Consider the following 14,793-nt stretch of genomic DNA (forward strand, 5'->3'; position numbering starts at 1 on the left):
TTTGTTACTTAGCATAGATACATTAGCAAAAACTAGATAAATTGTAATTGGTAGCTTTATTTTTTATTAAAGTTGTTCCGACTGCGGTTACAATAAGAAAACTTTAAAAAAATTATAAATATAATTTGAATAATTGTGTTTGCTCGCAAACGAAAAAAAAAACCGACTTTAATTACATCGACGAGTAATACAACGTAGATCGACGAAAAAATAGTCAAGCAACTACGCGTTATCAAAGATTACTCAAAAAGTAGTTATCAGATCTCAATAAAATTTATATGTGACCACATGACAAACATCAGCTTTCGATTAAATTAAAAATTATTAAAATCGGTACACCCAGTAAAAAGTTATTGCGGATTTTCAAGAAGTTCCCTCGATTTCTCTGTTATCCCATCATCAGATCCTGGTTTCCTTATCATGGTACTAAACTTGGGATATCTCCTTTCCAACAAAAAAAGAATTATCAACATTGGTACATCCAGTAGAAAGTTATGCGGTATAATAAAACGTAGGTCGACGAAAAAAGCGTCAAGTAAAAACGCATTATTAGATATAGCTTGAAAAGTAGTTGTTAGATCTCAAATAAATTTAAATGGGACCAATTGGCACACACCACCTTTCGATTAAAAGAAAATTTGTCGAAATCACTCCACCCAGTCAAAAGTTCTGATGTAACATACATAAAAAAAAAATACAGTCGAATTGAGAACCTCCTCCTTTTTTGGAAGTCGGTTAAAAAAGAATAATTCACATTTTTTTTTTATTATTTAGGAAGAAACAGTTGTATACAATGTTGAAAATACATCTTGGACAGCAATTTTAAACCCTTAACTCCTTTTACGCTTATTTTTTACTGTATTTTTCAATATGATTATTAAAACTATACATTTTCTTGAAATTCATCGATTAAGATATTTTTCTTATTAGTACAAAGGACGCTTTCTCTTTGTTTTCCGGTTATAGACACAGGAAATACTTAAATTAACTAGAACGCCTCGAGCGCCGGCGTCTGCTAAGCTCCGTCACACTCTCGTTGCTCGCGCATCCAACAAGCCACTGCGACACCTGTATAAATCCAGTTTATCCACATATAAAAAGACAACATATATGCGTGTCAGTATTTATTGGAATACTGGCGACCCGCCCAGGTATCGCACGGTTGTAAAAACTATCGGTGTTCCTCTAATATATTATGTATGTATTATACATATAAATCTTCCTCTGAAAGCACTCTGTTTACGGAAGAAAACCGCATATCTGACATATAATGAACCTAATACTTCATACATTCTAGAATGATACTCTCTGCACAACAACGCATTACCTCATTAAAGTTTTTATCGTCCTAAGATAGCAGCGTCTCAACTAAATCTGACCAAGTTCTTACAAAAAGGTAAAGCTTGACTAAAAATCGTTCCACTTAAGAAAACCTTTGAAATAAATTAGCATAATTATATTTATGATTCAGTTTACGTTTGAGCATTAACTATCAACTTCGAGCCAAAATATAATATAAATTATTCCGATGTGAATTTCTTTGTTTTACGTGTATTTTATTTAGTTATTTACATAATCGCGCTGTTTACATTAAAGGCCTATCCCGTGTTCGAGATTCCTCGTATCTATCTGTATCTACAAATCACATCCAAATAACATGAAGATATAAAAATGAAGCACAGAAATGTTGTTTGAATGAATGATTAGACAATAACTGAGGTAGTAACCCGGGCAGACCTCTAGGTGGTCAATGTTACATAACTTCCAGGTCGAGTGCGGGTACTTCGGAGGGCAAGGCCAAGTCTCGCCTGGAGGTGTTGGCAGAGCTGCGAGACATGAAGCGCCGGCGAGCTCGCTACCGTGGCGTCGCGCCCAACAAGAACTACTCGCACACGCTCAGGGAGCTCATCGCCACGCAGGTATACACAAATAAAATTAGAGGTATAGGAGGCTCTAACTGAGGTAGAGCACAGCAGGAAATTTCCTGCTCAAAATCTGGAGCAGCCTATTTGTGGAAGTACCTCGACCTTACAGAAGATCACAGCTAAATAATACTGCTTTCAAGCAAAGCTGTATTCCTGTGGTGGGTAAGGTGACCAGATGGGCGGATTGGGGCTAGGGTCGGCAAACGCTTGCGATGCTCTGGTGTTGCAAGCGTCTATAAGCTACGGTAATCGCTTACCATCAGATGGGCCGTATACGCTTGTTTGTCGACCTAGTTGTGTAGGTATAATAATTTTGATTGCTAATAAACGAAAAAAATCTACTTCAATTACTTCGATAATAATTTTTACAATGTAAGTAGATGGAAACAATTAACTAACGCACTAACTTTCAGCTCGTATTGAACATTTTGAACACAGTCTAATATGGTTCATTTTTGCAATTCTTCCGATGTTTTATTTATATTAAACTAAACTAATTAAAGAACTTTATAATTTTGTGATTAAACTAAAGGTATTGTTTAAAAGACGTTTGGCAGTTGGCACTCGAGTGGTTTTGACTGATCACGTGATCAAAGTACTGCGACCTAACCTCGGAAACACCTGTGCTCACAGTAGAATATGGCGGCGATTTATGACGTCATATATTTCCCTAGTGTACTGCGACAGTATACTGGCAGCCATAACGAGACGAATTTTTCTACAGTGATAGCACTGTGCACATTCGGTTGGACTGGGTGGCGTTTGACAGGCTTCGTCGAGTCTTGACTTCGAAGATTCCACAATTCTTGAAGATAAAAGTCTTCGAGCAATGCGTCCTGCCTGTGTTAACATACGGAGCCGAGACGTGGACACTGACGAAGGAACTGGTCCACAAGTTTAAAGTCACTCAACGTGCAATAGAACGAGCTATGCTTGGGGTTTCTCTCAAAGATAGGATTAAAAATGAGACTATCCGCGAAAGAACGAAAGTAACCGACAGGGCGCACAGAATTAGCAAGTTGAAGTGGCAGTGGGTTGGTCATCCGTGTCGCAGAATCGATGGCCGTTGGACCGACGATCTACGTAAGATTACCGGTGTAGGCTGGATGAGGATTGCGGAAAACCGGGATGTCTGGCGCGAACTTGGGATGGCCTAAGTCCAGCAGTGGATTGCCATAGGCTGAAGTGATGAAGTGAAGTGATGATAGCACTGTGCAGTGCTCGCAGTGCGTATCGAAACATACCCAAAGTTATCCGCGAACACATAAAAATATATATATGGTCGAATTGAGAAACCTCCACCTTTTTGAAGTTGGTTAAAAAAGTGTTAATTTTAGAAACTAGCGGTGTGATTAAATAACTGATATTTTAGTTATTAGCCGTTTTTGGAATACTACAAAAATAATAGATTATTATAAAAAAACTAATTTTGAAATAAATTTTCAAGTCTTTGCAAATTTTAATACCTACCCTATTTTCCGACCTTAGTGTGGTGTCTTTCTTTAAATTGAATAAGGAACAAAGGACAAGTAACCTTAACTTTATAAAAAAACGAGTGTGCTTTAGACCACACGACCGAAGTAAAACCTATGAAACGTTACTCTTCTCTCTCTCTCTTTATCTTCACTTCCGTTCGCCTCCCCCAATCACACTTTTCGTAACGCTCTCGTCACGCATACACAAGCTTACTTCCCAAGGCAAGCGGGCGTAAAGATGTTTTATTTTAATAATATTTTATGTAGTACAAATGGCATGGGCAACTAAGAGCCCGTGGATGGTATGAAATATAATTTAAAAAAAAATTGGCAGTTACAGAGACTGCCGATAGAAGTAAAAAACTTAAAACTTTTAGTATTAAAATTTGAAATTTCATTGTGTTTGATTAAAAATTATGTGTATAATATTTATTTATTTATTTATTTATTCTTAATGTACACCAAAATACAGACACATATAAAGAAAGATACAATACAAGATGTACAAAGGCGATCTTATCGCTAAATAGCGATTTCTTCCAGATAACCTTTGGGTACTGGACACAATACAGTATGTTGCACAATACATCAGCTATATATAGTATATCTACACATATACTGCTATAAGCATGTCGGTGACACGAACGCACGAGGTTTCACCCATCCAAAAAGTACCCAACACGGCTAAAGAAGTTTTCAGTTCAAAAACTTTATAAAATAAGTAACCCCAAACAAGAAAAAAAATCCCTTATCATTGCATAAAGTTCATTTTTGGCCTGCGAAAATTTGACCACATTACTCACTTTCGTGCTCAGTTAAAATGGCTCCCTATTCGTCTTTGGCGTGATATGCACATCCTTTCCACTCTCTTTAATATCCTTCATGATCCAAATCCTCCATCGTATCTTCGATCGCGATTTCACCTACTGCCCTCTCCTACTCGTTCCAGGCGCCCTGGCATTACAGCTAAGCTAGAAATACCGAAATGTAATACAAAATTTAAGTTAAATTCATATTCGGTACGCGCCTCCGTACTATAGAACAATCTCCCAAGAGTCATTCAAACGAGTCCTTCCCTTGTTTCCTTTAAATATAAATTAAAGAAACACTTGCTTTCACTAGCTAATGTGTAATCATCTGTATATTATAGAATATGTATGTATTTACTTATATGTTACAGTGAGTATGTATATGTTTATGTGTATATGTATAAGTATATTTATATTTTGGTATGTACCTATCTTTATATGTATTTGTTAATATGTAGTATGTTATATTTTTGTATATATAAAATTTTATTATCTTTTATTTATTTTTTATTTTTTTCTTTGGTGTTTTTATTTTATGTTATTTTTATTTTATATTTCTTCTTAACGAATACTTTTTGCACTGTTTGCCTCGCTATATGAAACACTTACTCATGACCATGGGTTGACTGGAAGAAATCTCTTGCAGAGATAAGTCCACCTTTGCCATAAACCTTACTATTATTTTGTTTCTATATGTATTTCTGAGTGCAATAAAGTATATATATTGCGTAATAGAATAAAATTTAAGGGTACGGAACGTAAAGATTAAAGATATACAAGCGAATTACAAACTACTTCTTTGTCCATTATCTATTACATATAATAAAACGGTAGGAAAGTCAAAACTGTACATTGAATATTTTTTTAAAAGAATACTTAGGGTGTGATCTACAATCGATACCGAAGCCAAAAATGTAGTTTTTAGAATTTTTGTCTGTTTGTCTGTTTGTCTGTTTGTCTGTATGTATGTCCGGGATAAACTCAAAAAGTACTGCATGGATTTACTTCAAATTTGGCATTAAGAAGTCGGGTCAACATATAGGCTACAAATTATCACGCTATCACCTACAGGGAACGAGCAGTGAATCTTTATTTCTTCAACGTATTCTGTAACAACGTGTAATCTAACGACTCATATTTGAATGTTGTTATTATGTTTATAACCATGCTATAAGCTAGCTTCAAACTATAAATAAATACATTCTGTGCAGTATATTTAGTATCAGCACCCGTGCGAAGCCGGGGCGGGTCGCTAGTAAGAAATAGAATTGAAAATAAAATAGGTCACTTTCTACGGACCCGCCTACGATTTGAAAGATAGGAAGAGTTTTAACATATTTAAACACTTTCATCGTTTTCTCTCGAGGATAAGTAACGCAGCAGCTAATAAATTCAAGTCTTGACGTCTTGTAATTATATTCAACACGAGCCGAGCGTGTATTTAGAAGACATTTAAAAATGATTATGTTGATGAGTGAAACGCTAGACAAATTAATGTTATGAGTCGTGCGTGTCATCAAGAGTTTTACATAAATTTTATTGTCTGCTGTTTTGGTGTAGTGGCCAAAATAATTCGTTAATTTCGGCTCGTAGTTTCGAATATCATTCGGATACTTGTGCATAAACCTATTATACAAATATCTGCGGCACGAGAGCACGTAAATTAGTTGGGCCGATTGTTATCCTAAATATACTTGATAAATAAATACCTGAGTGAAAAAAAAAATGTAAATAAAAAATTGTCATCTATTTATTGGATTAAACCATAGAATAAGATTATTTGCGACTAACTTGTATTTAATGTAACTTTATTTTAATACGACCCACACCATAACTCGGCGTTAATTGACACTAGTTGCAGTCGCAGGTTACCCTGAGTCGTGTTTACGAGCAATATTCTGTGGAATTTTTCATTCCATAAATAACATTAGCACTACACGTTTATTTAATCGCAAACGGTACTCTTGTGCTTGCTGGGATATTGTGCAAGAACTGTTAAAAATATTACATTTTTTTGTAAGTATACTGCTTCTTCGTCTTCGGTGCTGCGTCTTCGGTGCAACAAAGCCAGCCCTGCGGTCACCAACCCGCCTGCCCAGCGTGGTGACTATGGGCAACACACATGAGTTCACGCCATTTTTGGCGTGAACTTGTGGAGGCCTATGTCCAGTAGTGGACTGCGAAAGGCTGCTGTGATGATGATGATGATGAGGATACTGCTAAAGTGACCAATAAAGATATGTTTCACTAGATGATGAACGGTTACCTTACTTGGACGCCTGCAACACCAGGAGCATGACAAGCTCGTTGCCGAGCCAGCCCTGAAGTCAACACAGCATATTCAGAGAAATTCTGTCTGGCAAGAAAGCAAACCTATCGTCGACCCTTCCCAGGATCCTGGCTACCTTACTCACCACAGGAACAGTGCTCCATTTGCGAGCAGTATTATGTAACTGTGAAGTTCTGTAATGTTGAGATACTTCTCCAGTTTGACTACTTTCAGATTTCAAGCAAGATTTTACCCACAATGACCTTACTTACATGAATCAGAAAATTGTTTTTAAAATAAACAAAATTCAAATCCACTAGCAGTTCAATCCAAAATTCTACTTTTTTAAGTCGGTATAAATATTTTCAATTAAACATCATCTTAGTAGTAATGCGATGCGCTCACGCATGTTGCAGTGCGCAGTCAAATGAGCTACCACAGAGTATACTAATACAGGTAATCTACAATCTTCATGGGTACACGCGCGACTCGCTTCGACGCTGCTAATAAAAATAATTCATATCTCTTTATCTTCAAAATATTGTTGTATTTTGACCACTCGGTTCCAGTTCGTTAACTACTGAGGTTTTATTGCTGTTACTGTTACTTTATATATTTAACTTGATATAATGTCCGTGTACACGCAACGACTGAATGGCATCACTTAAGTGTCATTTAATGGTTTATTATCTCATAACTTCGATCTCAAGCAATTTTTTTATTTAAATGTTTTACACTCAACGGCCCCAGTACGATAATAATTGTATAATGGGAGTTCAAAAACGGTACAAAACAAAAACTAAAATCAGTTGTACCAGTCATACTCAAAGAGCCCTAGGGCTGCGCAAAGAATCTTCACGAACATATTGGTCATATTGAAGTAAATTACTAAAATGTTACGGAATTACTAGGCAGGAAGGAGGAATTAATGGCTACAGCCTATCGCAGTCCAATGCTGGATGTTGGCTTCCCTAAGTTCGCGCCAAACCTACCGGTTCTCTGCACTTCTGCAGTCCTCATCCAGCCCCCACCGGCGATTTTACGTAGATCGGTAGATCACCAATCCAGATGGCCATCCCGTTAGCAAACACGCGGTCTCAACTTCAGGATAGATAGGTCTACTCCAACAGCCATCGGTCCTGCGACACAGGTGTCCATTGCCACTTCAACTTGCTAATTCTGTGGGCTATGTCAGTTACTTTTATTCTCTCGCGGATAATCTCATTTCAAATCCTATCTTTGAGAAAGACCTCAAGCCCGTTCTATCGCACGTTGAGCGACGCGACTTTGAACATGTGGACTAATCCCCTCGTCAGTGTCCACGTCTCGGCACCGTATGGCAGGACGCATAGCTCGAAGACTTTTGTCATCATTGAAGCAAGGTAGCATAATACAGCAAAGCAAATCTCAAATTTTTTTAAATAGTCAAACGATATTTATTAATCATTTTTAGAAACTACGTCAGATACAATCATTGAACTAGTATTTAAAACTATGCCCCTGAGTGAATTTTGGTGCAGGATACGAAATAAATATCCACAAGATTCCTTAGCTCTGAAACTTCTTATCTCGTTCCGAATAACATAATTATGTGTTACAGAGTTCTCGACCTATACGCACCTACAAAAACAAATAGTTTTAACTCTCTTCATTAAACAATTGTTGGAAAATTAAAAATTAGTAGTAGTCTGTAATATTTGTATTTATGTATGTATTACTTCGATGTATTTTTATAAAAAATAAATAAAAATAGCTATAAAAATCAGCTGTTACCTGACCTACCACAAGCATTTAAATTGCTTACCGTAGAAACAGACGACCGTGTGTGTATGTTATGAGATATTAATATTTATATAGTACATGGAGAACTGGGTAACAAAAAAAAAAATATGGTATTATTTTTTTTTTATTAATGTACATAAATCTTAAATATTATCTTTGTTCTTCGGACCTTGTTTTTTCTTTAGAGGCGTGTCTTCTTGACTTCTCACAATGATTATCATAATACCGTGTGTATTCAGTCTTCTCACTCCTTCTGTATTTGTCTTCTTTTCTCTCCCTATGTCTCTTTCGATCTTCTTCGTGATATCTTTTCCTATCTATTGAAATATTATCACGGTCGTCGCGATACGCGTCATATTTTTCATGTCTTCTTCTGTCATCATATCTGCTATATTTTCTATCTCTTTCTGAATATGTAGAAGACTCTCTTTCGCGTTTTTTAGAATAGCTACCATCCATATGTTTGTACTTTCCTTTACTATCTTGTATATAGTGTTCTATTTCCTTGTCTCTTTTACTCTCCCTTAAATTGGAATCTTCTCTTACTCTTCCTTTTATGTATTTTTCCTTTTGTGTGTATTCGTCATCTTGTCTCTGTGTGTCGTGAACCTTTGTCGCTTTGTGCTTATTTTGTTCAATTTCTGCATCTGCGTTTGTGCCCGTATATAATTCCATCTGTGAATTAAACACATTTATAATAAAGACAATTTTGTTTAGCAACTTTGAAATAAAAGAAAGTTAAATTTTTTTTTGATAATTTATATTTAATGGTTGATAGAATACTTGTGTCTGAAACATAGGAGATTTTAAGAAAAACTATACAAAACTTTATTAATAAGAGCTAAGTCCAGTATGTTATAAAATCTGTTGCACGAAGTGGGATCCTATTTTTAGTTGTGACACCGGATATCTAGTTCAAAAGCTAGCTAAGAAGACTCCACTTCCTGACATAGTCTGGATATTTGGTTGGTACGTTTGTAGTTGTGTATTGTATTTCCGGACAACTGACATACAAGTAAATAAATCCTGGCGAGGATCGTTGAGTATGAGGCGCCTATATTTTTTTAATATATCACTAGGTCGGCAAACAAGCGTACGGCTCACCTGATGGTAAGCGATTACCGTAACTCATAGACGTCTGCAACACCAGACGCATCGCAAGTGCGTTGCCGACCCTATCCTCGTCCCCCCAGGAGCTCTGGTCACCTTACTCACCAACAGCAATACAATACCGCTTGAAAGCAGTATTATTTAGCTGTGATCTTCTGTAAGGTCGACGTACTACCCCAGTCGGGCTGCTCCTTATTTTGAGTAGGAAATTTCCTGCTGTGCCCTACCTCATTTAGAACCTCCTATACCTCCAATTTTATTTGTGTATACCTGCGTGGCGATGAGCTCCCTGAGCGTGTGCGAGTAGTTCTTGTTGGGCGCGACGCCGCGGTAGCGAGCTCGCCGGCGCTTCATGTCTCGCAGCTCTGCCAACACCTCCAGGCGAGACTTGGCCTTGCCCTCTGAAGTACCCGCACTTGACCTGGAAGTTATGTAACATTGACCACCTAGAGGTCTGTTTCTTCCTCTTAGGTACTAAATGTTATTCTTTACTTTAAAATGAAGTGAATTTGAAATTTCAGGACTCTGTCCCTAGTTTTGTACGATTAATCATCAAATTCTTTTGAGTTATTTCTTCGAGATATCAAAATTTAATTTTTGATATTTAATTACTGTTTAGGAACCAGCACTCCGTCGTTAATTGACATTTAATTTATTCGGCTGAAGACCTTTCTATTTAAATCAGTCGAAAATTAAGGATTAACAACACTGTGGCGTATCTACAATTCTACACATATACAAACTTTTTACATCAAAATAATAATCAAACCTCATTTTCGTTTTATATTTTTTATAAAAATATTTTTGATAGATTTCAAGAATTTATATATAAAATTCTTTCTATAATTTGATTATATATTTATTATACACTGATTTTATTACATATTTTTGCATAGTGAACATTGTTTTTGATTTTATTACTCTTTAATTTAATAAAGACGGTGATTTTTAACCCCCGACGAAAAAAGAGGGGTGTTATAAGTTTGACGTGTCTGTCTGTGACTCCGTAACTCGCGAACGGATAAAGCGGTTTCAATTTAGTTTTTTTTTTTTTTTTGTATGAAAAGTGAGTTATTTAACAGTTCGTATAACTATCAACTAACTTGCAAAATATAGGAACTAATCACATATAAGTAAATAAACATACCCAGCCAGCGCCAAGTCAGACAGATCGTGAGCGGAGGGCATGGCGTTGACAACCGCATCATACATGGCTCGCCGTTCATCCCTGGTGTAGGCGACCGCCATGCGGCCCCACGTCAACGGCTCTGACTCTACACTTCCATTACCTTTGTTGACGAGTTAAGTTTTTATTTATCATAATTACTATTTACAAGCATGTTATTTTGTTTCAAATAAATAAATAAAAAACATTATTTAAGTATGCTTCAAAAGCAGCTTATATAGTCATTTTGTCTTCTGAGAAGTATCGGCAAGAAATTTAAATTAAACTTTTAAAAAGCGATAGAATATAACCGGTAATCTTAATATATTAAATAAATTTGCACATTGTGTTCAGTTTAATTAAACTTGAAAAATAGGCTATATTTTATTTCGATATAAATAATTATTATATTCACAAAAAAAGACGGTACGCCATGAATATTTCCGAAATATTCTTATTTGGAAAATATTTTGAGATATATTCAAACGACATTGGCAACAGCATAAAACGACTAGCCCGTTGGCGCAGTTTGTAGTGACCCTGCTTTCTGCTCCGAGGATTGTGGGTTCGATTCCCACCCAGAGTCTGGGTGTAATATAAATATTTATTTATATATTTATATATGTATTATTTATAAGTATGTTTATCAAAAAAAATATGTATCTATACCAGTCGGCTGTTACCGAGGAACAGACGACCGTGTGTGTATTGTGTAGATATTTATTATTAAAAAAAATAAAAGATTAAGCTGCAGTAGCAAATTTTTTGATATAAATAGACAAGATGCTCCCATCAGGGTGGTAATTCTCGTTGTAATGCAATACAGTAGTGCTAAAATCCCATAAACGATTTTGCAATTGTCTCAATGTGTGTGTTTATTAAAAAGAAAATAACTAATAAAATTTATTATTCGGTGCGATATTACATAGATAATAATGATGTGTAGACTTAGTGACGCTGTATTTCATAAAAGATTTTTTTTTATGTCACTAGGTCGGCGAACAAGCGTACGGCTCACCTGATGGTAAGCGATTACTGTAGCTTATAGACGCCTGCAACACCAGAAGTATCGCAAGCGCGTTGCCGACCCAATCCCCAATCCCCCAGGAGCTCTGGTCACCTTACTCACCAACAGGAACACAATACTGCTTGAAAACAGTAGATTGAAAACAGATATTACTAATTTTGTAGTAAAATGCAGTTTATATATTGTTGTGCAAAAGAGCAACTGCGGAGTTTCTTGCCGATTCTTCTGCAGAATCTACTTTCCAAATCGGTGATAGCTTCACTTTTAAAAATTATAATCACTTTTAAAATTTTAGTTTGCAAGATGACGATTCGAAAGTGCTTTTGAAATTTACTTTAATTCCTTATTTTACCAATTATTTAAAAAGGATACATTATGTAAAGGATATATGTATTTACTCGGCTACGTACTGTAAATGTGAAAAAAAAGTAGTTTAATATATATTTTCTTAATTTTTTTCAAATAAATTTATATAATATATAAAAAAAAAATCAGCTCCAACGCGCGACTGCGGCTTACTCCTTAAAAACAATTACTGATATTTAAATATAACATATTTATTTCTTTCTCACAAGAGACAATGCAAAGCGAAACATTAATCTTTTTCTATGAGGTTGCATTTTTACGGCTAGGCTTTAGATTAAGAACCGCATTTTGAAGTTAGATAGGTTAGGGTTACTTTATTTTCTTTTTGTCACCAAATTATGTCCATAAACAGACTAATGTGGTAGTTAGATAGATTAGGATTACTTTTTTTTATCGCCAAATTATGTCCATAAACAGTCTATTTGGTAATTAGATAGGTTAGGGTTATTTTTTTTTTATTACCAAATTATGTCCATAAACAGTCTAATTTGGTAGTTACATAGGTTAGGGTTATTTTTTTTTTTTTTGTAACGAAATTATGCCGATAAACGGTCAAATTTTGAGCTTAGATAATTCGACAGTTCTTAATCTAAAAGCCTTACCATTTTACTTTTTCGCATGATTTCACTCTCTTTATTTTTTCATTGCTTATATTGTATCTTAAGGAGTAACCTTCATTGAAATCAATTATAAAATGTTGTACAAATCTACCTTTTTTGAACAACGGATCGTTTTTAGAAGCTGCATCGATTATTTGTTTTATGTCATCAGATGCTGAAAATAAATTATTAAAATTTCTCAAATGTTACTTCACTTATGCCGATTGTTATTTTAATTTTAATTCGCATTCAGTCTGTAACGTTCAACTAGGTACAGGCCTCTTTCTCCACGTAGGAGAAGGATTGGTGCCTATTTTAATCACCACATTGCTCCACTGTGGGTTGACAGTTATGTTCCCTATGCTTATATACTATGAGTAACAATCTCTATCAGGCATTTATTATAACAACGGGGACCGATGGCTTAACATGCTCTCCGAGAAACAGTGGGGAACCCACAAGGACAGACATCCGGAAACCGGAAACAACCGGAAGGAAATTTTAAAAAAATACAAATATCCATCTCGAGCAGGAATCGAATCCACAAACCATCGGTATTTTAGGTGACTACTCACACCACTCATCACCATCAGAGCGGTTGTTAAGACTTTTATTTAAATTCAGCTATGACAATTTATGTTTTTTACATGACATTTTCTAAATAATAATAAATTTAACTAATTTATAAATAAACGCCTCATATATTCCATTAGGGTGTAATTCCTGTGTATGGGGTCCAGAAAGACAACACACAAGACATTAAATAAAACCATTATCTTCATTGCAAGAATAATGATAAAAAAGATACATCAACTTTTAACTTACTTAATTTAATTAGAGTTTTGGCGTCAGGATCCAAAGGCTCCGGCAAGAATGTGTCATCAAGATCATATCCCTGAGATTTCAGAAAACATTTATGTTCATGTTCCTTTTGTGATTTTAGTGGTATCCTGTGGTTTGAGTCATATTCACAGGTGACCATGGGATCTGCTTTGATTTCCTGGAAATTAAGATAGTATAAGAAGTATCTTATTTAACATAATTTTGTGTTGACAAAATACTAAAATGTGTAAAACTGTGGACGTGGACTGCATTCAGAGTTTTTGATGCTATAGGAATAAAAATTATTGCAAGCTTAAAACAAAAAAGATTAACAGATAAAACAAATATGAATGTGATAGGTTGTACTGAAAAAAATACAATTTTTGCTTTATATACATATAATATCTGCATTTTGTGTCAATATTTATGTACAGTTGCAAAACAAACCTGCATCAAAGTATCCTTGTCCCACTGTAAGGTTTGTAGAATCAAAGTTACTTCATTATCTGCTTCCTTTATGAAAAGCTGCAGCTGGGATAACTGTTCCCGTCTTGACTCCATCATCTCTATAGCTTAATTTGAATTGACTTAATGAAATATAATTGTTACAAATGTAACAGTTACTCTGTAAAGTTTTTATAATGGGTTAATGGCTGTTTAGCCACAGAATTTTTATCATTTCGGGCTAGCTGTATTGATAGTTGCAGTTGAGATATCAGTCATTGAATTTTAAAATCAGGTAAGTCAGGCTTTCAGTTTTAAATGTTAACCTAAGTACAAACATTGAAGTTAAAATTAAACTGTAATATGTTATAAAGTAAAAAAAATAATGTTTGAACTGGTAGTAGATCTATTTGTAACTTATATTTATAGCAGTCATTATATTACACAGTAATTAATTTAAAAAAAAACCTTGTCAATAATTAATTGGATAGATAGATTAGCTGAGAATAAATGAACGATTGTTTCTCTGGAAGAATCGGTGATAGCTAGTCTTTCTTTTTTAGAGATAAAGGATATAAAAGAAATGTATTTAAACAGGACCACCAGTATTAGGGGCTCTGAAAGCCGGTCTTGAATCATTTAAAAAAAACATACCCACAAACTAAATTTAAATAAAAAAGGCTTACCTGAAAAAATAATATATATAGGTAAGTTCAATAATTAATTCATTTTATACACACTATAGCAATATAAATACGTAAGAAAAACAACATCCCAGTATCTACTGCCCAGTGAATATAAAGGTTATAACGCTCCTCACACACAAAGTACTTTTCATTAAACGTCTGTCAAGTCTTGTCACTTGTCATTGTCAACTACAGCTGATGCATGGCTGATGCCATATACCAAAGCACAGATAAATGAGATAATTACTTTAATACCAACACCACAAATTACACACTATACCTAATATGAGCTATAATTTATTAGTCTTATTTAT

At 35.0% G+C, this 14,793-nt stretch overlaps 1 protein-coding gene across 1 annotated transcript; it reads right to left on the bottom strand.

Annotated features, from left to right (window-relative positions):
- Positions 1–8,368: 8,368 nt before the first annotated feature.
- LOC123653911 (U11/U12 small nuclear ribonucleoprotein 48 kDa protein-like) lies at positions 8,369–13,920 on the bottom strand. Its single transcript, XM_045589888.1, has 6 exons — positions 13,797–13,920; positions 13,353–13,527; positions 12,539–12,702; positions 10,518–10,672; positions 9,641–9,791; positions 8,369–8,935 (listed from the first exon to the last, which is right to left on the bottom strand). Exons 1-6 carry the CDS (start codon positions 13,911–13,913, stop codon positions 8,411–8,413), a joined length of 1,287 nt encoding a protein of 428 aa, XP_045445844.1. The 5' UTR covers positions 13,914–13,920; the 3' UTR covers positions 8,369–8,410.
- Positions 13,921–14,793: the final 873 nt, after the last annotated feature.

Source organism: Melitaea cinxia, chromosome 5 (assembly GCF_905220565.1).
Source record: "Melitaea cinxia chromosome 5, ilMelCinx1.1, whole genome shotgun sequence".
Lineage (NCBI taxonomy): Eukaryota > Metazoa > Arthropoda > Insecta > Lepidoptera > Nymphalidae > Melitaea > Melitaea cinxia.

What these genes read in the sequence shown, in the direction of transcription:
- LOC123653911 (XM_045589888.1), bottom strand. Translation starts at nt 13,913, where the DNA reads ATGATGGAGTCAAGACGGGAACAGTTATCCCAGCTGCAGCTTTTCATA. An exon ending in GAGTGAAATCATGCGAAAAA is followed by an intron (nt 10,673 to 12,538) that starts GTAAAATGGTAA and finishes ATAAAAACTTAA; the next exon opens with CTCGTCAACAAAGGTAATGG. An exon ending in TCTGACTTGGCGCTGGCTGG is followed by an intron (nt 9,792 to 10,517) that starts GTATGTTTATTT and finishes CATAACTTCCAG; the next exon opens with GTCAAGTGCGGGTACTTCAG.